Source organism: Dermacentor albipictus, chromosome 5 (assembly GCF_038994185.2).
Source record: "Dermacentor albipictus isolate Rhodes 1998 colony chromosome 5, USDA_Dalb.pri_finalv2, whole genome shotgun sequence".
Taxonomy (NCBI): Eukaryota; Metazoa; Arthropoda; class Arachnida; order Ixodida; family Ixodidae; genus Dermacentor; species Dermacentor albipictus.
Window position 1 is genome coordinate 1,374,794 of NC_091825.1, and position 22,532 is coordinate 1,397,325.

Consider the following 22,532-nt stretch of genomic DNA (forward strand, 5'->3'; position numbering starts at 1 on the left):
TTGGTTTGCCACTTCCTTCCAATGGTCGAAGTAGCTGAAGAGCCATGTAACATACTGCTTGCTGGTTTCTCCACGCTTCGGTTTGCTTTGCCGAACTCCTTCTCGGTAACCCTCAGCTGCAAACCGAAACCGTTGCAACAGGGGGGCTAGTTTTGCTTTGCTATGACCGAGGGAGCCTTCCGGCTACAAATAACCAAACACTTTCAGTGCTTCTCCGCCGAGGCACACGCTGACAGCGGTGGCCCACTTTTCTTTTGGCCAGCTCTGTCCCGTGGATACATGTTCAAAGCGCTTTAAATATGCGTCGAGGTCATCTAGAGAATCATTGAACATGGGGATAAGACTATGTGGGTTGATGGGGCTGAGACTTCTGCCTGGTTTGTGTGACCTGAAGCATTCCCATTCCCACTACTTTCTCCCGTGGCAGCGAGCCTCAGACGCAACCGCAAATTCTTTTCTTCTAACTCAAGACGCAGTTTCGCCGCCTCTCGGCAGCCCGTTCCTCAGGCATCTTCGCATATTCCTCGGGTGCCTTGGCGACTGCTCGAGCGCCGAAATTCTTAATTCCGAGTGCTGCAGCCCCAAGCGCTCACCCAACGTAATAAGCTTTAGTAAGCTCATGTTCATCACTCTCTGTTCAAGCAGTTATGAACAAATGGCTTCGTCCTATCGTGGACGCCAATTTTTTATGACTTGGTTCGCTTAGCTTAATGCGGGGCTGCTTGCCCGTTAGCGTATTCACACTTGCACGATTTGAATTGTTCTGGCCTCCACTGAGACGAACCCACAGTGGGGAAGAGATAGAAGGAAGCCGATTGTTAACGAAACATGTATTTAATTAAAACAAAGCGTAACAAACAAACCAACTAAATGAGGTGTCATACCTAACAAAAAACATTCACGCAGCTCTGGATCTTCGCACACAACTAAACAATTGTTTACAACAGTAAGGTCCGTGACCGGTCACATTTACTTGACATGTATTGCGGTGCAGCTGCGGGGCGTCGGTCGCGTGAGCATCAGTCGCTGCTTGCTTCCTTAGGATCAGTCGCAGCTCAGCCAAGGAGTCACAGAAGGGGGCGTTGTAGAAAGGTTTTGCGTTCCGCATCATGTCACCAGGATCCGCGAACATCACAGGCTGTAGGTAGGACTGAGTCCGGACCGTCGCTGAAGTCTTGAATACCATAGTGCGCAGCCCGGCAGCTTCGCTTCTCTGCTAGGCACTCCTGACGTCTTGAGGTTCGGACCCACCGCCCGACAGCCTCACTTCCTCAGCCCTGCAGTCCTGAAGTCTTGAGGTTAGGACCCGCAGCCCGACAGCTTCGCTTCTTCCACGCCGCACACCGGGTTTCTTCTCGACAGAGAAAAAAGAATCAGTTTCTTTTTCTTCTCTTCGCCCTCTTCCAGAACTCGTGTGACTTCGTGATTGGCTATTGGCCGAGGTGCCGCGTCTCGCCAGGTCGCGCTTAATGCCACTGTGGTACGTCGTGTCTGCCAAAGGACGAATCCCAACATAAAAGCGTAACGACTCTTTATTCGACTAACGATGGCATCGGACGGGTGACGGGCATACCAGCGCTACATTCCTCCCAGTAGCTGAAGGTAGAAAGCGGTCCTTCTCAGCCGGGCAGCCTGTCTTTATAGCCACCATCACTGACGCATACTTCGGGTGACGCAGTGGTGGCGCTGTTTTATTGGCCATGCAGTCCTGTGTGCAGCTGTGTTATGCTGGGCCGGATGATAAGAAGGCCGAAGGTGCGCAGAAATATGCGCGGAGTGTGTCGCCACATCAGCCCCCTCCCCCCCCCCCCCGCGGAGTGGAGAGCCCTCAGGGGCTTGTAAAAAATCTGGGCAGCGTACCTGACGCCCATTGCGTGAGGTGACAGAAGCAGGCTGCGATGTCGGCGGTCGTGGATGGATGTCTGTGGGTGCTCTGATCTTTCCTGGTTCGGCGGAATCGGTGTAGGCCAGCTTTAGCCAGTCGACAGAGACGCGGATGGCGTTCCCTTTAATGCGCAGGGCGAAGGTTTTGTCGTCGCGACAGAGAACTGAGTAGGGTCCATTGTAAGGTGGCTGTAAAGGCAGGCGGACGGTGTCATCGGGGACAAAAGTGTGCGAGCACGTTTCCAGATTCTTGAAGACGAAGGGGGTGGCCTCACAGTGGTGAGATGCATATGACGGGCGGAGGGCAGCGATGGTGTGTCGCAGCCAGGCGATGAAATCGGTGGTATGGCGGTGCAGCAAGAAATTCGCCTGGTAGACGGAGGGGTTCCCGCAGACGAGCTCTGCGGGTGTAGCCTGAATGTCGGGGCTTGAAGGTAGAGCGAAGACCTAGGCTGACGGCTGGGATAGCTTCAGGCCAAGTTGAGTGCCGGTGGCACATGATGGCTGCTTTGAACTGTCCGTGGAAAACGCTTGATCATCCCGTTGGTGCATGGGTGGTAGCTGGTGGTCCGCCAGCATTTGAACCCGATGGTCAGCCCGAGGAGCCGGAAAAAGCTGCGATTCGAACTGTCGTCCTTGGTCGGTGGTGACGCGGCGAGGGGGGCCCGAAGCGGGCAATCCAGCCGGCGAAGAAGGCCGAGGTGACGCCTTCCGCAGTGATTCCCTCGAGGGGGCCATGCCTCAGGCCATCGAGTGTACCGATCGACGGCGGTGAGGCAGTAGCGATAGCGTCCAGTTGGAGGCAAGGGCCCTATGGTATCAAGGGGGACGTGTTGAAACCGACCAGAGGTCTGGGGGGAATGCCCCGAGTGGTGAAGTGACATGCCTGGTAACTTTAGCACGCTGGCATTGAATGCAGGAGCGCGCGCAGGTGCGGCAATCCCGCAGCATGGAGGGCCAGACATAGCGGTCGGCCACGAGGCGTGTAGAGGCGCGTATGCCGGGATGGCTGAGATTATGGAGCTGGTTGAAGAGGCCACGGCGATGGGAAAGGGGGCACGTAAGGCCTGCTTTGTGCTGTGGATGTGTCGCAGTAGATAGTCGTTGTCGATTCAGGTATGGGGACTTGCTGCAGCTGTAGTGAGGACCCGCCCTTAAGAAGCTCCTGCAGTTGGGCGTCCGTAGTCTGAGCCTCGGCGAGGACATCAGCTGTTACCTGCGAAGGGGTAATAGCTGCCACATGTGAAAGCCCATCGGCGACCATGTAGTCCTTCCCGCTGACATGAAGGATGTTGGTGGTAAACTGGGCAATGAACGAGAGCTGATTCTGCTGGACCGGCGGGAGTTTCTTGCGGCGTTGAGAGAAGGCGTAGGTCAGAGGCTTATGGTTGGTGTAGATAGTGCAGCGCTGTGCTTCGAGAATTCGGCGAAAGTGGTGAACTGCTTCGTATACGCCGGAAGGTATCTGCAGTAAGCTGGCGAACTCGACGGGGTGGAGGTCGTGGTTTCATGGGTGGGACTGGCCGCAGAAGGGGTCGTTTTGCGAGCTGAGAGTTTCTTGGAGAAGAACGCGAAGGGATGCCAGGTGTTGCTAGACGCGTCCGTGAAAAGCCCCAAGGGAGCGTCTGGCACAGCATGGGGGAGAAGTGTGGCGGTGGAGAGAGCAGCTTTGTATCTTTTTCGAAAAGTTGCGTTAAAGCCGGTGTCCACGTGACGGGTTGGTTTCTTCGTAGACCAGCGAAGGCATCATGAAGGGGAGCCTGGTAGTCGGCTGCGTGCGGTAAGAAACGCCTGTAAAAGTTCGGCATGCCGAGGAAACAGCAAAGGTCATCAGCGGTGGTTGTATGAGTGTAATTTTGCATATCTGAGATGCGTTGAGGTAAGGGTCGAGTTCCCTCTGATGAAAACTTCATGGCCGAGGAATTTGACTGAAGTGTCGAGAGTGCTCTTCGGGACATTGACGAGAAGGCGGTGGTCATCGAGGCGTTGGAAAAGCAGACGAAGGTGCCTGTGGTATTCGTCGGTGTTGCTGGAAAAGGCCAATGTGTCGTCCAGATAGACGAAGCAGAAGTTGAGGCCGCGGACGACTTCGTCGATGAAGCGCCGAAAGGTTTGTCCTGCGTCCCTCAGGCCAAAGCTCATGAGGGGAAATTCGAAGAAGCCGAAATAGTAATGATTATAGTTTTCGGGACGTCGTCCGGATTGACGGGTATGTGAGTCTAGGCCTTGACCAAGTCTACCACGGAGAAAAACGTGGCCGCCAGAAATGCAATGGGTGAAGTCCTGTATATGGTGAACGGGGTAGCTGTGCGGAATGGTGCGGGCGTTGAGGGCACGGTAGCCCCCACAGGGCCACCAGCCTTCGGTCTCCTTCAGGACGAGGTGAAGTGGCGAGACCCATGGGCCGTCGGAGGGGCGGGAAATTCCCTCCTGGAGCATGGCTTCGAACTCTGCTTTGGGTATGAGCATGCGTTCGGGGCAAGGCGACGGGCGCGACAGAAAAACCGCGGGGCCTGGGGTGATCCGGATGTAGTGCACTGTAGTGCGCGGCACATCCCGTAGCAACCCGCTGGGGGCGCGTCAAACCGGGAAATTCGGCGAGGGTGGCGTGGTACTGTGAATTATGCTGGACACTGAGTAGTTTGATATTTGGCTGGTGGGTAGCCGTTCGCTGTCCTGGCACAGACGGTTGCGGTGGCAGTGCGGAAGGAGGTTGTAGTGCGCCAAAAACGTCTGAGCCGATGATTGGCTCGGTGACGTCGGCGATAACAAAATTCCAATGATGGTCACGGCGTAGGTTTTTAAGCTGGACGCGCAGGCGGAGCAAGCCGTAAGTTTTGATTGTGGACCGGTTTGCCGCGCTGAGCTCGAAATACGTAGAAGGACAGGGACCTTGAAGATGGGCTCGCGGGTAGCAGCAAATGTCGGAACCACTGTCGACAACGAACCGCTCCTTTGTAATTTGGTCGGTGACGAAGATGCGACGGCCTCCAGGTTGGCAGCTCGCAGCCGTGGCTACGAGCTGTCGTCGGTATTTCCCCGATTTCTAGCGGGGCAGGGTGGTCGACATGGTCGTGCTCTGTCCCCGAAGCGCCGATGGTAGTAGCACCGGTCGTCTTTACCAGGCTGCTGCGACAGAGTAGTGTTCTGACCACGGCTTTCTGAGTGGCGCGTGGGGAAGTGTTGATCCAGGCGTCGTTGCATGGAGCTGAGCTGTCGGTTGATATCGTCGATACGGCGTGCAAGCTCTATGGTGTTCAGCGGTGCAGCAACCGCCTGGACGGTGGGCGACAACGGCAGCAAAGAGACCTCGATGACGCGATCAGCGATCCCGGCAAGTTGGCCGAGAGGTAGCGTAAGCTGAGCCTGTAGAATTGACTAGACGTGTGGTGAAAGTTGTTGAAGCCAAAGTGTTCGCAGTAAGGAATCCTGGACTTCCATGTTGCCCGCGAGAGCATGCATGTGGCGGAGGAGCTGCGAAGGCTTGCGCTCGGCAAGTTCTGCGGACTGAAGTTGTCGCACCTTCTGGTCTTCCAAGAGTGACAGGCGGCGAATGAGTTCAGTCTTGAGGTGTTCGTAAAGGTTGGCCGTTGGTGGGTTGGCAAGGATATCCCGGATCTCGTTGGCGTAGCGTGAACCGAGGGGGGCGACGACATAATCGTAGCGGGTCCGGTCTTGCATGATGTGCGCGAGGGAGAACTGGGCCTCGACTTGGGCGAACCATACCTCGGGTTAGTCGGCCCAATACGGGGGAAGCTTGACACTGAAACGCCAGACGCCGTGCGGGGCAGCTTGCGGAATGCCATCTGCCGGGGTTCTGACGTCCTCGGGATGCCGGCAGGATGCTGCTGCACGTAACCATCGTGTCGGTCGCGCTGTTCCTGAAGCTGTTGCTCTTGCTTCTGGATGACCTCTTGCTGCGTGTGAAGCTGTCTGTGGAGAAGTTCCAGCTGTCGTTGAAGGGCGCCTTGTTCATCCATGGCGATGCGTTCTTGTTCGTTGTCCGTGTCCCCAGATGTGGGATGTCCTGTCTGCCGAAGGACGAATCCCAACATAAAAGCGTAACGACTCTTTATTCGACTAATGATGGCAGCGGACGGGCATAGCAACGCTACGCTCGTCTCAGTAACGGAAGGTAGAAAGCGGTCCTTCTCAGCCGGGCAGCCTGTTTTTATAACCACCGTCGGTGACGCATGCCTCAGGTGACGCGGCGGTGACGCTATGTTTTATCGGCCACGCAGTCCAGCGTGAAGCTGTGTTATGCTGGGCCGGATATATGCCAGAAGGCAGAGGGTGCGCAGAAATATGCGCAGAGTGTGTCGCCACACCACATTTCTTTCTGTTTTTTTAGAGTTGCTGGCCGTTAGCCGCACCAAACGCGCGCATATTAGTATTTATACATGACACTCACGAATATTCGCTTATGTTTAGTTCCGGAGCCTCAAACTTTTTTTTTTACCTTTTCCTACCTGTAAACATACTGGAAGATATCTATAGCGGCTCCGCAGCCACCGTAGCCCTCCATCAAGAAAGCAACAAAATCCCAATAAAGAAAGGCGTCAGACAGGGAGATACGATATCTCCAATGCTATTCACAGCATGTTTACAGGAGGTATTCAGAGGCCTGGAGTGGGAAGAATTGGGCATAAAAGTTGATGGAGAATACCTTAGCAACTTGCGATTCGCTGATGATATTGCCTTGCTTAGTAACTCAGGAGACCAATTGCAATGCATGCTCACTGACCTGGAGAGGCAAAGCAGAAGGGTGGGTCTGAAAATTATTCTGCAGAAAACTAAAGTATTGTTTACCAGTCTCGGAAGAGAACAGCAGTTTACGATAGGTAGCGAAGCACTGGAAGTGGTAAGGGAATACATCTACTTAGGGCAGGTAGTGACCACGGATCCGGATCATGAGACTGAAATAGCCAGAAGAATAAGAATGGGTTGGGGTGCGTTTGGCAGGCATCCTCAAATCATGAACAGCAGGTTGCCACTATCCCTCAAAAGGAAAGGGTATAACAGCTCTGTGTTACCAGTACTCACATATGCGGCAGAAACCTGGAGGCTTACGAAAAGGGTTCTGCTGAAATTGAGGACGACGCAACGAGCTATGGAAAGAAGAATGATGGGTGTAACGTTAAGGAATAAGAAAAGAGGAGATTGGGTGAAGCAACAAACGCGGGTAAACGACATCTTAGTTGAAATCAAGAAAAAGAAATGGGCATGGGCCGGACATGCAATGAGGAGGGAAGATAACCGATGGTAACTAAGGGTTACGAACTGGATTCCAAGGGAAGGGAAGCGTAGCAGGGGGCGGCAGAAAGTTAGGTGGGCGGATGACATTAAGACGTTTGCAGGGACAACATGGCCACAATTAGTACATGACCGGGGTAGTTGGAGAAGTACGGGAGAGACCTTTGCCCTGCAGTGGGCGTAACTAGGCTGATGATGATGATGATGATGATGACCTGAAAGCAAAAGCGCCCGAGATTGCTAGAGGAATCTGATATATTTGTAGACGTAATATATTTCTTTCCCAATTGGACCAAGTTTTGCAACAACTTTGACTAACAAGGTCTTTTTAGTCTTTAGATATGCGGACAATTTTCGCTATAGGTACCCAGGGCCTGAAGTTTGAAGTTCACAGAAGCTGTGGGAAATGTTTTATCCCTACTTAGGCAACATGAAAAAGGTTCGTGTTTTAGTAGTGAACTGCCCGAGGGTAATTTTGTAGTGTTTAGATGGAAACATCGAGTTCTGCACAGATCGTCTTTGTTGTGGTCACGTTCCACATGCAAAGAAAGGGCTTCAACCATTTTGACTCATCCGATTAGAAACTAGACGATAGAGGAATTGCTTCACGTTGCCTGGAATCAGCGCTCAGGAAATCATGTATTCAAAAGATGCAGTCCAGTTTTTAAAACCAATTGGCCAGGCTGGCTTCAGCTCGGTTCCTTTTTGCAACTTTCTTGCAAAGAAATGAAGTGCAGTGAGAGCTGGGGGGCACAGGCCCCACGAGAAGAAGTGAGAGGGGTGGCCATACCGTATGTGCACAAGTTAGCCCATATAAAGCACGTAATATGTTCCACTCGCTCTTTCAGCCCCTAGGAAGCTCGTAGGCCTTTGCTCTCGCATAGAAAAAGAAGAGGAGAAAAATTAGACGCTGCGGAAATAAACATGGACGACCGTTCATCGTTCATCAGATGTGACGAAAGGGTAGTTTATGAAATTTTCCCATACTTCGGTCGTTTCTATGTAGGACAAACCGGATGCTGTGTACATAAGCGGATGAGGGAACACAAACGGAAGGTTGAGCGCAATGAAGAGGACCGTAATTTACTTAAGCATATTAGAAACTGCCCTTCGAGATCTTGTATACCATGCTTTTCTTGCCCGCGGATTCTTGCCGGAAGTAAAGGTACGAAAGCGGAGGAAATGATGGAAGGGTTGTGCATCAGCAAGACATGTAGCTTGCCCGTTAGTGAAACTTCTATACCATTGTACCAGGTCTATAAAACCATGGGTGCGAAATATTTTTTTTCAGCCTTCCTTATCATACCCCTCTTGATGCTTGAATGTGTTTGTTGCGCAGGCTCTGACTGCGGTTCCGTGCGTACGCACGTGTTTTCGGTAAAAGAAAGTAGTTGTGAGTCATGCTCTGTTTTGTTGTCTTCTCTTGTGTGCTGCCTGGTATAACCATTGGCTAATGATTCTCAAGCAACAAATGCAAACGAATATGAGCTGTACATCGTCATCGCCACCTAAAATTTTTCTACCTTGTCCCTGATATACTCACAGAAGCCGTCAATAATCACATACCCAGGCGTAACAATATCCAGTGATCTTGACTAGTGTTCAAATGTAACTAGCATCACCTCATCTCGAAACAAAAATTTAGGGCACCTGAAACGTCATTTGCGTAACGCCACCATATGTGAAGTTGTGAGCTTATAAGACCCTCATCAGGCCCAAACTCGAGTACTCAGCAGCCACGAGGAAACCTCATCACGTATACCTCATTAACGCTACTGAACTGGTATAGAACAGCGATACTATATTTGTCGTACGGATATGAAGCCATTGTTTATTCACTAAGGCAAGATCTCAATTGCGAACTCGTTCTTGTCACCATTGTATTCCATGCCTGGCACTATGTCATATTTTTTGTATACTTGCCTATATCGCGCCCCTTACATATCGCCATCTGCACGCACATGATTTGCACAGGTCATTCACTTAGCGTCGCTGGCTTCTCGTCGCATTTCTTCCCTCGTACAGCAACCGACTGCGATGGCCTTCCGTACAGCATTTCTCCTATAGCAAATACATCAACCTTCACCGACGCCGTCACGACGTTTTCTACGATGTGGTAATCGATATAAATTGCCTTGTGTTGCCCCCACCGCTTATGTTCTACCCCAAGCAAAGACATAAAGTACCTTAAAGGCATAAAGTGAAAGTGAGGACAGGCTTTTTTCAATCAATCAATCAATCAATCAATCAATCAATCAATCAATCAATCAATCAATCAATCAATCATTATTTAGCATTCATTCATTTACAAAAAAATGAACACTAGGACAAGAACTAAAAGCTGCTTTTTTGCAGCTTGACAAGGTTCTTGCCCCTATCCATGACAACGGGGACAGAATAATGTTTGTACACTTTAGTGTGTGCAATGCACAAATGTATAAGTGAAAAACGTGTGAGGCTAAATGTACGATCAGTGATACAAGATGGTACAGTGCAAATTACATATATGAATGTACACTATATAACAGAAATACATAATTATTTTCAACTGCTGTAAAATTCATCATAGAACGTTTTCTTGACATGCAGAAACATAGATAGCAAATGATGATGTGCGTAAATTTCTTGCAGGTTACATCCTATATGCGAAAATGCCATCAAAATGAAAAACTACCTAATTTAAAGGAGGCAAGTAGTGACTTCCCCTAGCCAAAGTAACGTTAAAAAAATAATTACTCAGTTTGAATTAGGAAGTCTCGTAATGTTTTCCTAGTAGTGTCAGTTATCTCTATACCGTTTTCATGAAGTTTATTTAATAAGGATGGGACGTGACTGGATAGCCGATTTGATCCATAATTAGTACGGGAAAGTGGTAGCTGCCATCTCTTTCTTTCCCTAATGTTATACGATATATCTATTGGTTCTATTAGGTTGCACAACCGCAAGAACGCTTCGTTATTATACTTAAAGTAGCTCTGGTATTTTAGGGCAAGGTTAACGTTATATAAACTTACTAGACAAATGATATTATACTTTGAAAATAATTCAGATGTATGTGCGTCGAATGGTGCGTTTGCAATATGACGAACAGCCTTTTTTTGGAGTAGTATTAATTTATTGAAATTTTCTTTTCACGTGGTACCCCACACAAGGTGGCAATACATTAAATGAGATGAGAATGGTGCGTTATAAAGGATCAGCTTAACTTTAGACGGTATCGTCTCATGGAGTCTACAAAGCACACCGCAAGCTTTGGCTAAACGGGATGCAATAAGTTCCACATGTTCATTCCACGTTAGTTTTTGATTAAATATAACACCCAAAGTTTTAACGTTAGGAACAACTTCAATTATATCAGAGCCAACCTGCAACAGTATGTCTTGACTCAGATGTTTTTGTGGAGGTGCAAAAATAACAGCTTTTGTTTTTGCTGTATTTAATTTGAGAGCGTTAACCTTGCTCCATTCGGCCAATTGTTCTAGTGTGGTATTTGCCAACAACGAGAGATCGCTGATATTGCGAGACTGAAAGAATAGGCTGGTGTCGTCTGCATAAATGATGAAGTTAGCGTCATTAGAAATGTTGACAATGTCGTTAACATATATATTAAACAATACTGGCCCTAGTATACTTCCTTGGGGAACGCCCTGTGTAATTTCCCGGAGACGTGAATCTTCTGATGAAATCGAAACTAGTTGTTTTCTGTTATTAAAATAGGATTGTGAGTTTGAGAGAAATGCCCCGAAACCCGTAATGTTCTAGTTTAGTAAGCAAAGTCTGATGATTTAGCCTATCAAATGCTTTAGAGTAGTCTACGAAAATTCCTAGCGTTAGTTCTTTATGTTCAAAACCATTTAAAATGAACTCTTTTTGGGTTAGCAGAGCCAATTCAGTTGACATTCCCACACGGAACCCAAATTGTTTATTTGATATGATGGAATGTTTATCACAAAATGACTTTAGTCTTTTACAAATAACTTTTTCTAGTCCCTTGAATAGGACAGGCAGTACTGATACTGGCCTGTAATTTGACAGCTTATTTTTGTCACCGGATTTAAATAGGACTGTAACTTTCGCGTGTTCCATTTTTCTAGGAAAAATACCAGTTGACAGCGGTAGGTTAAAAATATGAGTAAGTACTGGGAGCAAGAGATCAAGCACAAACTTAATAGGTCTTATTTGAAATCCGTTCACATCGCGGGATTTACTATTTTTTAGTGACATGAAAATTGCATAAACTTCGTATGGATCTGTAGGTTTAAGGAAAGCTGTATATGCGTTCCGTGTGCCCAAATACTTGGTTACTACTATGTCGTGAGTACTTTTTTCCAGACTTGTGAAGTAATCATTAAAGATATCTGCTAATTCTTTGCCTCTAAGCGTTCTATCTTCAACTACAAGTTCAAAGTCAACATTATTGTGGACATCAGAATGCAAAAGCTTTTTAATTTCGCGCCATAATAGACTGCTCTGATTACTCACCTCTTGAAATAGGTTCTCGTAATACAGCTTTTTTGGATTTCGTGTATATTTCCTAACATAGTTCCGATATTTCTTAAAGCTTGCAAAATCATCAGGGTTTCTTGTTCTGACAAACTTATGATACAGTGAATCCTTCTCAAGGATCATCCTAAGGCATTCGTCATTAAGCCACGGTCTCCGTTTTCTAGTTGACTTCTTTACTCTTATACATTTAAAGGAGTTGTCATACGCTTCCTTAAGGGAGCGCATGAGTTTATCATATGCATCATCAGCGTCCTGACATAGAAGCACCGAAGTCCAATCAATATTATTAATTTTTTGCCGGAAAGTGTTTAGTGTTTTGTAATTAATTTCCTGGAAAACAAATGACTGAGACTGACGCACTGGTTTTGAAACCTGATGAAGCCTACAGAACATGTATATCGGCAAATGATCGCTCATATCAGCTACAATCACTCCTGATTTGGTGGTGTCTTCAGAACAGTTAGTGATGAATAGATCGAGTAGTGTTTCAGATGTATGGCTTACACGCGTAGGCTCTGTAATAACATTCCTGCAATAAAAAGAGTGGAGGAGTAGTTGTAGTTCTTGGGATTGCGAAGTACTTTGCAAAAGATTAACATTGAAATCCCTGCCCACGAAAAGGTTCATGTCGTTTAGACACACGAAGCTGAGAATCCTTTCAAGGAAGGGAATAAAGTTATCGATCTTTCCATCAGGTGGGCGATATACAACCACAAAAACGTATTTTTTGTACTGTAAGCTTAAAACTTCATAATCAGGCATTATAGTAGAAAACTCAGGGAACAAGGTGCAAGAAAACTCATTCGATACTAACTGCAGCACGCCTCCTCCGCGACGGGAAGGCCTGTTGAAGAAAAAAGATTGATATCCAGGTAGGTGAAGAACGTCACTCTGTTGCTGGTACCAAGTCTCAGTAACCATTATCACATTAAATTGAAAAAAAAATTCGCTTAAAAACATGGAAAACTCATCGCACTTGTTCTTTGCAGATTGCGCATTCAAGTGCAAAAATTTCAAGTAGTTGCAGTCGTGCGGCACTACAATGTCAGCAGGTGTATCCATTATAAACAGATAAGATTAGTGCGAACAAAAAGCAAAATCGCGTTTAGCTAACAATGGTGGCACGTTGCATTTTGTCCAAGTCTGATTTAGACGAAATACGCAGAACAGGAGATGTGTCTGTCTGACGTGCGAAAATCTTTCTGTTCCTAGCCCATGCGAAACTCCAGTTTACTTCTTTTTCCTTAGCAATGGTCATGCCTAGCAGCTTCTTGAGCTGAGGGCAGAGGTGCTCATTTATGTAAACAGACTGGTTATCAGGAAACCCGATATCATTCGTAGTGAGCCTGTGCTTCCTGGCCTTATTAAGGACTACATCGTGTTTAGCCCTGCTCTGGAAAACCACCACTATGTTGGGATCAGAGTCGGAATTGCGGGCCGGAATTTGGTGGCTGACTTCAATGTCCTCTTGTTTTATGGTCTCCCCGAGAACGTCGCCAACTTTTCTAAGTATGCTTACGAGGCTCTCGGACCTCTCCTGCGGAATTCCTTTCACTTCAATATTCTTATTTCTAGAATACTGATCTTGTGCAATGATTTTAACGGCGCTTTCTTGCACTTTCTTTTTCAGCGCCTCAATTTCTTGCGCTAGCACCTGCTGTGTTTCTTTCAGTGCCACATTCTCGTTTTTTATTTTACTGCATTCTTTCTTTAGAGCCTCGAATTCTTTGTTCATAAAGTCCATGCTGTTCTTCAGCTCTCTTAATTCTTTGCGAAATTCGCGCTTCAGGTCAGCAATTTCAGTGGTCATAATGCAAATGTCAAAATCAGGACAAAAAACAGTCAACACAACGAGGCAGCAGAGGCAGCAAGGTACGTAATAATGCACTTTGAAAAGAATCGTAAAATTTCAAACCTGTGGAAATAAGCAGTACGGTTCAGAGTGCGCACTGTTTGCTGCCTCCGCTGCCAAGTGACTGCGGTGGTCGTCTGGCGGTCCTTTTAACGGGATCTAGGTGGTGACGACAAGGTCACGGGTTGCACGTTGATTCAGGATCCAAGCGGCGATGACAGGGTGACGTGGTTGTACGTTGATCCGCTTCTGCACTGTCACTGCTGCTGCGCTCAGGACGCAGGCGCCAAAGATGCCCGTGACGAAAATCCCGAGGTGATGCCCAGCAATAGCTCCGAGAAGGCCTGTGGAAATAAGCAGTACGGTTCAGAGTGCGCACTGTTTGCTGCCTCCGCTGCCAAGTGACTGCGGTGGTCGTCTGGCGGTCCTTTTAACGGGATCTAGGTGGTGACGACAAGGTCACGGGTTGTACGTTGATTCAGGATCCAAGCGGCGATGACAGGGTCACGTGGTTGTACGTTGATCCGCTTCTGCACTGTCAGTGCTGCTGCGCTCAGGACGCAGGCGCCAAAGATGCCCGTGACGAAAATCCCGATGTGATGCCCAGCAATAGCTCCGAGAAGGCCTGTGGAAATAAGCAGTACGGTTCAGAGTGCGCACTGCTTGCTGCCTCCGCTGCCAAGTCAAGTACTTGCCAAGTACTTGGTAACTGAAACTGTGAAGACTGCATTGCACAGATTATAAAAAGTGAATGGGTTTCGTTGGCTTTCTCATTTGCACAATCGATGGCTATTGGTCTGTGGAGTGAGCAGTCGAAACTGAGCTGTTGGCGACGTGCAGGAATTTTATTCCTATTGCCAGCGACAAGCGAATCCACTCACCTGTGTCGTACATATCACTGGGTGCGACGAAAGAGAAATTGAAGTTGTCGCCTCCGCGCACAATGTAGCTCATGGCAGCCACGCGGTAACGCCGTGCATCTTCCAGTGGTTCAAACCGAGGCACACGGCAGTCAGCGCACAAAATGAACGCGTCCACCACGCGTTCGTAAGGTTTTCGTCGGACGTCGTACACCACGCGCAGCCCTGCAAATGAGACTGGGAATCAGAATAGCCACAAAAAAAAAAATGCAAGGCTAGACACATGCCAATACAAGAGACAGTCCAAGGGTCGAAGAGTAATTGGCAAAGCAAAACAACGAGGCAAGAAACACAGGGTAGCAGGACGTGCACCAACTATCAACTGAAAGTTATTCACTAAAAGGTTTTCTTTTAAAAGCAGGCTACTATCATGCAATAAAATAGGTCTGGTAAGACGAAAGCACGAAACAAAGGAAAAAACAAACACAGGCTACTATCATGCAGTCAAATAGGTCGGGTAAGAAGAAAGCACAAAACAAAGGAAAAACAGGCACCACATATGATCAACGCCACACGGTACAATGAAGGAGAGCACGTTGTTGGGCGAGTCGGTCGTACATACTTAAAGAAGGGAATTGCGCTAAAAAAGACACGGACGAGTAAGGACATGGACGGGCGCAAACTCGCGAATGATTTTATTCGGAAAGAACACAAATATATATACCTACATTCTTATGCCTAATCATTGCCTAAGCGCACATGCCAAGAACGTTTTCTCTTTCTTATACAAATTGATACTGGAATCGCTTACGCAATCATCACCTGACTTATCAATGTAAAAAGCTTCTGCGAGTTCACGTGCCACCTGGTTACGACTGCACCTTAAGATTTTGGTTCTAGCCAGCAAAGGCTGGCATGCTTTATCAGGCGTAGCCAAAGGGCATGCGCCGCAATGTAAGGGCAAATTTGACCCTTTTTCGTTAACCATAGAAAGCTTGTGAATGAAGGGAAAAACAGACATCCACCCGAATTCGTCCCGGACCAGGACGAATTTTTCTGCAACCATGAGGCTTTTCTTTCGAGGAATCCGTATGGGTTTCCTTTGTAGGAATTGCTACGAACAGGTGGATGTCTCTTTTTCCCTTCATTCATTACTTCTCTCCACCTTGCGGGTTTCCGCAGAACTACTACGTCATAGAAAGCTTGTGTTCCCTTAGTCGTTCATTTATACAACGGCCCGTCTGGCCAATGTAAACTTTTCCACATGTCAGGGGAATTTCATACACAACCCCGACCGAACACCTGACAAACTGGGTGGCGTGACGTTTGGTGCAGTCTCGCACGCATTCCTCGCCGGAGACAATCCGGGGGCACAAAGAGGCCAACTTGCGCGGGGCAGAAAATACCACCGGCACACCGTAGCGATTGGCGACATTCTTTAGGTTGTGGGAGACCCTATGAATATAGGGGAGAACCGCCGGTCTGGTCTTCGGTTGACCGCCACCATCTTGAGGTGTTCTAGGTTTCAAGCTTTGCAGAAGCTTCTCTGCCACAGCATCCACGACGGAAACGGGAAAACCAGCCTTCTGCAACCTGCCAATCTGATTGTTGAGGCTGTCATTTACAAGGTGAACACATGATTTCTGCAGGGCTTCCTTCAGGCACAGCATAACAATGGCGCGTTTTACCGTCTTAGAATGAGCGGACTCAAAAGGCAACAGGTCTTTCCGGGCTCGTGGTGAGTACATCCAACACGTGTGATCTGGTGTTAAAGTGATGTTAATATCTAAAAACTGCAATCTATCTTGTTCAGGTAATTCGTGGGTGAAGGTTAGACCCCTCCCGTGTCGTTTAAAGACAGATAAGGTCTCTTGCACGGTAACCGTGTGCGTCAAACCGGGTTGCTTCTTAAAAATCACCAAATAATCGTCCACGTATCTAAAAACTCTCAGAACCATCTTGTCGTCCAAATAACACACACGTGTTGGATGTACTCACCACGAGCCCGGAAAGACCTGTTGCCTTTTGAGTCCGCTCATTCTAAGACGGTAAAACGCGCCATTGTTATGCTGTGCCTGAAGGAAGCCCTGCAGAAATCATGTGTTCACCTTGTAAATGGCAGCCTCAACAATCAGATTGGCAGGTTGCAGAAGGCTGATTTTCCCGTTTCCGTCGTGGCTGCTGTGGCAGAGAAGCTTCTGCAGAGCTTGAAACCTAGAACACCTCAAGATGGTGGCGGTCAACCGAAGACCAGACCGGCGGTTCTCCCCTATATTCATAGGGTCTCCCACAACCTAAAGAATGTCGCCAATCGCTACGGTGTGCCGGTGGTATTTTCTGCCCCGCGCAAGTTGGCCTCTTTGTGCCCCCGGATTGTCTCCGGCGAGGAATGCGTGCGAGACTGCACCAAACGTCACGCCACCCAGTTTGTCAGGTGTTCGGTCGGGGTTGTGTATGGAATTCCCCTGACATGTGAAAAAGTTTACATTGGCCAGATGGGCCGTTGTATAAATGAACGACTAAGGGAACACAAGCTTTCTATGGTTAACGAAAAAGGGTCAAATTTGCCCTTACATTGCGGCGCATGCCCTTTGGCTACGCCTGATAAAGCATGCCAGCCTTTGCTGGCTAGAACCAAAATCTTAAGGCGCAGTCGTAACCAGGTGGCACGTGAACTCGCAGAAGCTTTTTACATTGATAAGTACGGTGATGATTGCGTAAGCGATTCCAGTATCAATTTGTATAAGAAAGAGAAAACGTTCTTGGCATGTGCGCTTAGGCAATGATTAGGCATAAGAATGTAGGTATATATATTTGTGTTCTTTCTGAATAAAATCAGTCGCGAGTTTGCGCCCGTCCATGTCCTTACTCGTCCGTGTCTTTTTTAGCGCAATTCCCTTCTTTAAGGTACAATGAATGATACGGTGAACGTGAATGCCAACGCCTCACTAAAACAGCTACTCGAGAGGGAAAATCACGGCAAACTCAAGCACTTTTCCCGTCGCCTAATGTGATTGCTTCGATAGGATTAAGCTTTATGCATTCCTTACAGCTTACAATGGTATGGCAAAGAGGAAGAGAAGAACCCCAATTTGAACTTTTCTGTTATCGTAGCTCCTGTTCAGGCTACAGGCACTGGTGCTCGCTTGGCATGAAAGGTAAAAATTTGGTCTTCAACTGATGCAACTGGGCATGATCTTCCTTCGTAAACAAGCTGCAGCGTATGCTCCGGTCACCAGCGGCAGTGACACATGTAGCACATGCGCACGCAAGAGATAATTTCCCCGACCTTTTAAACGTGGAGGAGACACTAGCCGGCCTCCCAGGGGTCCTGAACGACGCCTCGAGCTTGGTCCGCGCACACGCCGCGTGCAACATCTGGCGCGGAGCATGCAACTCGCAAGTGGAGTCAACTTTCTCTCATACGCTTTCTCTTCAACAAGGAACCACGCTCTCTTCTGGACGCTTTATTTCGTAATATAGCAAATTGCCATACGCGGCTGCTATTGGCTGTCATCAATCAAGAAGGATGTTTGGATGAATGTTTTTCTTCCTGCTGTACTGTGTATATTTATTCGCAATGTTTATTAAACAGGCTGAAGTAAGCGAAAATCGGCTTTTGAATTTCGATAACTGTTACGTACTTCCGGGTGTAGCCGACTATCATTTGCCCACGCTCGGCTGCCCGCGTAAGAGTTAAATTTGTCCACCCCGCTTATCGGTATCGTAGCCGTCGGGCCTCGGTAACTTAGACTAGCTTTGAACACACAACTAGCCTCGAACCACGCGAAATTTAACGTCAGACCAGACACACACTTACCAGCGCGTCCTGGTCGCCCTAGTTAGACGTTTTGGCAGGCTTCGCTTCGTATTGAGCTATTGATGGTGCTTTAAAATGTGCTAGTTAAATGTGGCTACTAACCGTTGGTCAAGCTGGGTGCAGGACAAAGCCGGTCCGCACCACGTAGCATGGCCAGGCGTATGAGCGCGAGAACGGACTAAGCGCACAAAGCAGACGCTGCGCATGCGCACTACAGTTCCTGCGTAGCTTAGATAGTGCGGCCGCCTCAGGTTGCCGCGAGGAGTTTGCTGGCTGAGCGCACTGCAGCTTGCTGAGCGCTTCTGACTTACGTTTCGCGCAACGTAGGCGCCAAAGTGGGAACTGTATACCCGCTACGACTGAAGTACCAACACGGGCGAACTTCTTCCCTGCTGAAGTATACCCGCCGACAAAGTTTTGCGGCAGTACAACCAAAACTGCGTGGGCTAAGATAGCGTATTTTTGCTACTATGCCTACGTGTGGCCAAACGTTTTGCTGCCAATTTTAATCTTCGTTTTGACAGTGGAGCTATTCATGTGAACACGTTAGGCCAACGTTTCTTTAACCTTATCTGTGCGCTATTGAACTACGCGTGCAAAGGCATACAGTGCATCCAATAATGACATATGGCAAGCGATAAGATATATTGTACAGCGAAGAAGCCTACACTCTAAAAAGTAGGGAGAGCATCGCAGAAGCATAGGGGCCGATTTACTCTTCAAAGCATTGTTTTACTCTAGCAAAATGACGAGGCGAGCAAAATGCATTGCTCACTCTGTCAGAAAGAAGAGATTGAAATGTTCTTTACACTCTTCCCTTCTGAGTGACATTATAATTCCCGTTTAACTCCTGTGGCAATAGGGAGCAAAGCGTAGCGTATGCTCCTGATTCAACTGCACTTGGAAAAATGTTTACACCCTTTGAGGCTTATCTTGTCCGAACATAGTAATCGTCATCTCCCTTGGTAGTGCTTCCTTTCTTGAAAACTCAGCGCTCACTGCTTTCCGTTCGAAAATGCTATGTCACGCTGATAACGCGCATGCTGTTTGCAACTTGGAAGTACCAGGCTCGCAGCGTTTGGAATTGAAATGCGGGCAAGACAGATGATTATTTTTGTCGGACAGGATAGAACCCGCAAGATGTAAACTCTTTCAAGAGTGTGCAGGAGGCTGGTCCAGAACGTGGTGATGTATCCCGCACGCATGCTGAGCAAAGAGTACACCGTTTTGCTTTTAAGAGGACAGGCAGCCACAGAGCAAACGGGAGCGGAGCCAACGCTCTATTTTTCCGCTGGTAGTTGCCTCACCGCGCGCGCGCACAACATGGCGGAACATAATACCCCCGGAGGAAGACAAGTCGTCCATTGGGCAGGAACCAAGGCCATCCAACATGTAGAGATAAATCAACAAAACAGGAGAGGCCGTGACGTTACGTTTTTGAAGCCGTAAATATATAATAATACTTGAGGTTTTACGTGCCAAAACCACTTTCTGATTATGAGGCACGCCGTAGTGGAGGACTCCGGAAATTTTGACCACCTGGGGTTCTTTAACGTGCACCTAAATCTAAGCACACGGGTGTTTTCGCATTTCGCCCCCATCGAAATGCGGCCGCCGTGGCCGGGATTCGATCCCACGACCTCGTGCTCAGCAGCCCAACACCATAGCCACTGAGCAACCACGGCGGGTAAGCCGTAAATGCAGCCATGTTGGTGTGCCATGTGCCTTTGTGCCTCCAATCAGCTCGCCGGAGCAGATAGGCGCGAGCTTTGAACTTGCATTGCTACGAGCCGGCGGAAGTGTGTGCTCCTCACGCGCGTCGGGACAGCTAGCGAAAATTCTGTAACAGTTTGAGTTGAGCAAACGCGCTCCTGTGCTTTCCCGTGGCCCGTTCAAGAAGAATACCCATAGGCGGAAAGTGTTCACTTTTCCAGAGGGGCTCCATCAGCTTTCCGAGCCCTATTTGTATATGTAGATTTCTTGCGCTTGGAGAGACTTCATGTGACCTCGAAGAAATGTTCAATGAAGTGACGGCCTTATGTGAGAATTTACTAGACCTCATAGTAGCAGACAGTTTAATGTCACAGCCTGAGTCCTCTCCCACCCCCAAGAATGTGGCGCCTCTCGGTGGTGTAATCTACATTCGTGGAAGTGTCATATACTTCGCTATCGATAATACTGCTTCGCCTTTCTGGTGAAACTACAGCCTCTTTGTGTCTTTTTTTTTCTGTTTCTGTAAGCCCGAGTATAAGTGCTCCTGCGCATGACTGCTGTTGATTCCGATTTCGAGTGAATCCGGCTTGGCCTCATTTCGGTTACGGAGTGAACTATACAACTGTCCCAACTACCATGCACCAAGAGTTAAAAAAAAGAGCAGTTGCGTTACTCAACGAACACCTAGTGTATATTGTTTCCAATACAGTGGACTAGGGTTCATTATTGCTTTGGTTCCTCCAATCTAATTCGACAATTAGAATTAATTATCTAATTCGGGAAGTACTAGCCTAATTATCTAAGTGTCAAAGAGGCATTTGCAGGCGGCGCCGCCAAACTGCATCTAATTGCTTTGTTTTCAGCGACGTACTAATTGCGCGTTACTTTTTCCGACTGGCAAACAAACCTCACGAAATACGAAAATACCGCGTGACTGCTTTCCCACGTACATCATAAAGAAGAGCCCTCTGATGAGTTAATTGAAAGCAACTACATTGTCTGTCGCAAACACGAAGAGGCACCGCATCACCTTTATAATGGTACGGAAGGAGCACCAACAGCTGGTATCGCGGCTTTGCAGCTGTGCCGTCCTATCCACGTCACACTTATTATAAGTCTCTGAAGGCCGACTGATGACATTGATAACAAAAGCCCCCTTGTAAAGCAGCTGAAGCGCCGCTACGACCACGCACGAAGTGCGAAAAGTAATGGAATAGGCATGGCATACTTCAAAAATACCGGCTTTGCTCGTACCACATCGACAGTGTGCGCGCGCAGCTACATTTGGCGCCAGAGACATGCTTCGGACTCAAGCCCCAATTAAAGCGACGGTTTTAGTTTTCCATGAGAGTGTATACGTGCTCCAAAAAGATAAACGCGAAACAAACAGACTGGGAAGCGACCCACGTGCTGAGAAAAAGGCGATACGGATGCTTTCAGGAAAGTAACTAAACATTTCTAAATGAGCCGAATTGGCAATCGGGACGCCTGCACAAAAAACAAAATACATCAGATTTCAGTGTGCCCTTATTATCTATGAATTCGTAAGCGCCGTTGAACACCAGATGCTGCTATAGAGGACGTGTTTGAATAGGTCTCTTTCTCCAGCCACGCAGTACTGCATCTGCTTTATCACAACTTCATTGACTTTCTTTATGACTGACGCTCGAATTCTACGGCAGGCATCCGTTATCCTTACCTTGAACTGATCTGACGTCCATCTTGATCATGTAAGCACAATCTTTCACATAACCCAAAGAAAGAAATCGAGTGGAGAGAGGTTAGCTGACTTAGCCGGTCAATTTACAGGCCCGTGCCTTCCGATCTATTGCGCATAAGAAGTCGCATACAGCCAGTGTTGTGCTCGGTTGCTGCTGTGTGCGAGTGCCCCATCTTGCTGATACCATAGAAGTGGAAGACATGACAGCGGGACTTGGCTGAGAAACTCATCCACCACTCTTTCAAGGATTTTGTTCACGTAACGTTGTGCAGTCAGCGTGTGGTCGAAGAAGACGGGACCGATTATAGCAACGGCGCAAATTCCGAACCACACATAGAACAACCAATGGTACTGGTGCCGATCGCGCTTTACCCGGAGTCCATTGAAGTCACTTCAATAGTGCGCATTATGTAAATTTACCTGGGCGTTTCTGCGATAATCAGCTTCATCTGTGCACATGATTTTGCTCAAAAAGTCCGGTGACGCATCGGCTTTTGTGAGGACCCAATTCGAAAAATCTAGGCGATTCAACAGGTTCCTGTCTTCCAAGCATTGGTGCTCGTTAAAGTGGTACAGGGGATTTACAATTAAGGTGATTTAAAGTGGTACGGGTGGTCGTTTAGAATCCTCCAAACTGATGACGTATGCTCGTACCTGGGTGGATATTTCCGGCATGCTAGCATGAGGGCTTGAGGCCATAAGTGGCCGAATACATGTGCGCAGGCTAGGACCCTAAGATTGAATCCTCCGCCGCTGTTTCTTGAAGACGCAGGCTTGTCTCAGGTTATCATCATTGCTGATGAGTCGATGCGTTGGTCTACCGGCACACTTCCTTGACTGATATATATTTGCCGCCTTCCTCCTGTTGCCATTTTCAGCTCCCAAGTGAAGGATCATATTTTCCTTCTGCTCATTTCAGAAACA

General features: G+C 48.0%; 1 protein-coding gene across 2 annotated transcripts in view; it reads right to left on the reverse strand.

Annotated features, from left to right (window-relative positions):
- Nucleotides 1–22,532, reverse strand: part of LOC135912382 (protein 5NUC-like) — a 916,167-nt gene that overhangs the window by 50,331 nt on the left and 843,304 nt on the right. For both annotated transcript variants that reach the window (XM_070538191.1, XM_070538192.1), the window contains one exon: nt 14,377–14,580. In XM_070538191.1, coding sequence (XP_070394292.1) covers nt 14,377–14,580 — 204 coding nt within the window. The remainder of the gene's footprint in view (nt 1–14,376; nt 14,581–22,532) is intronic.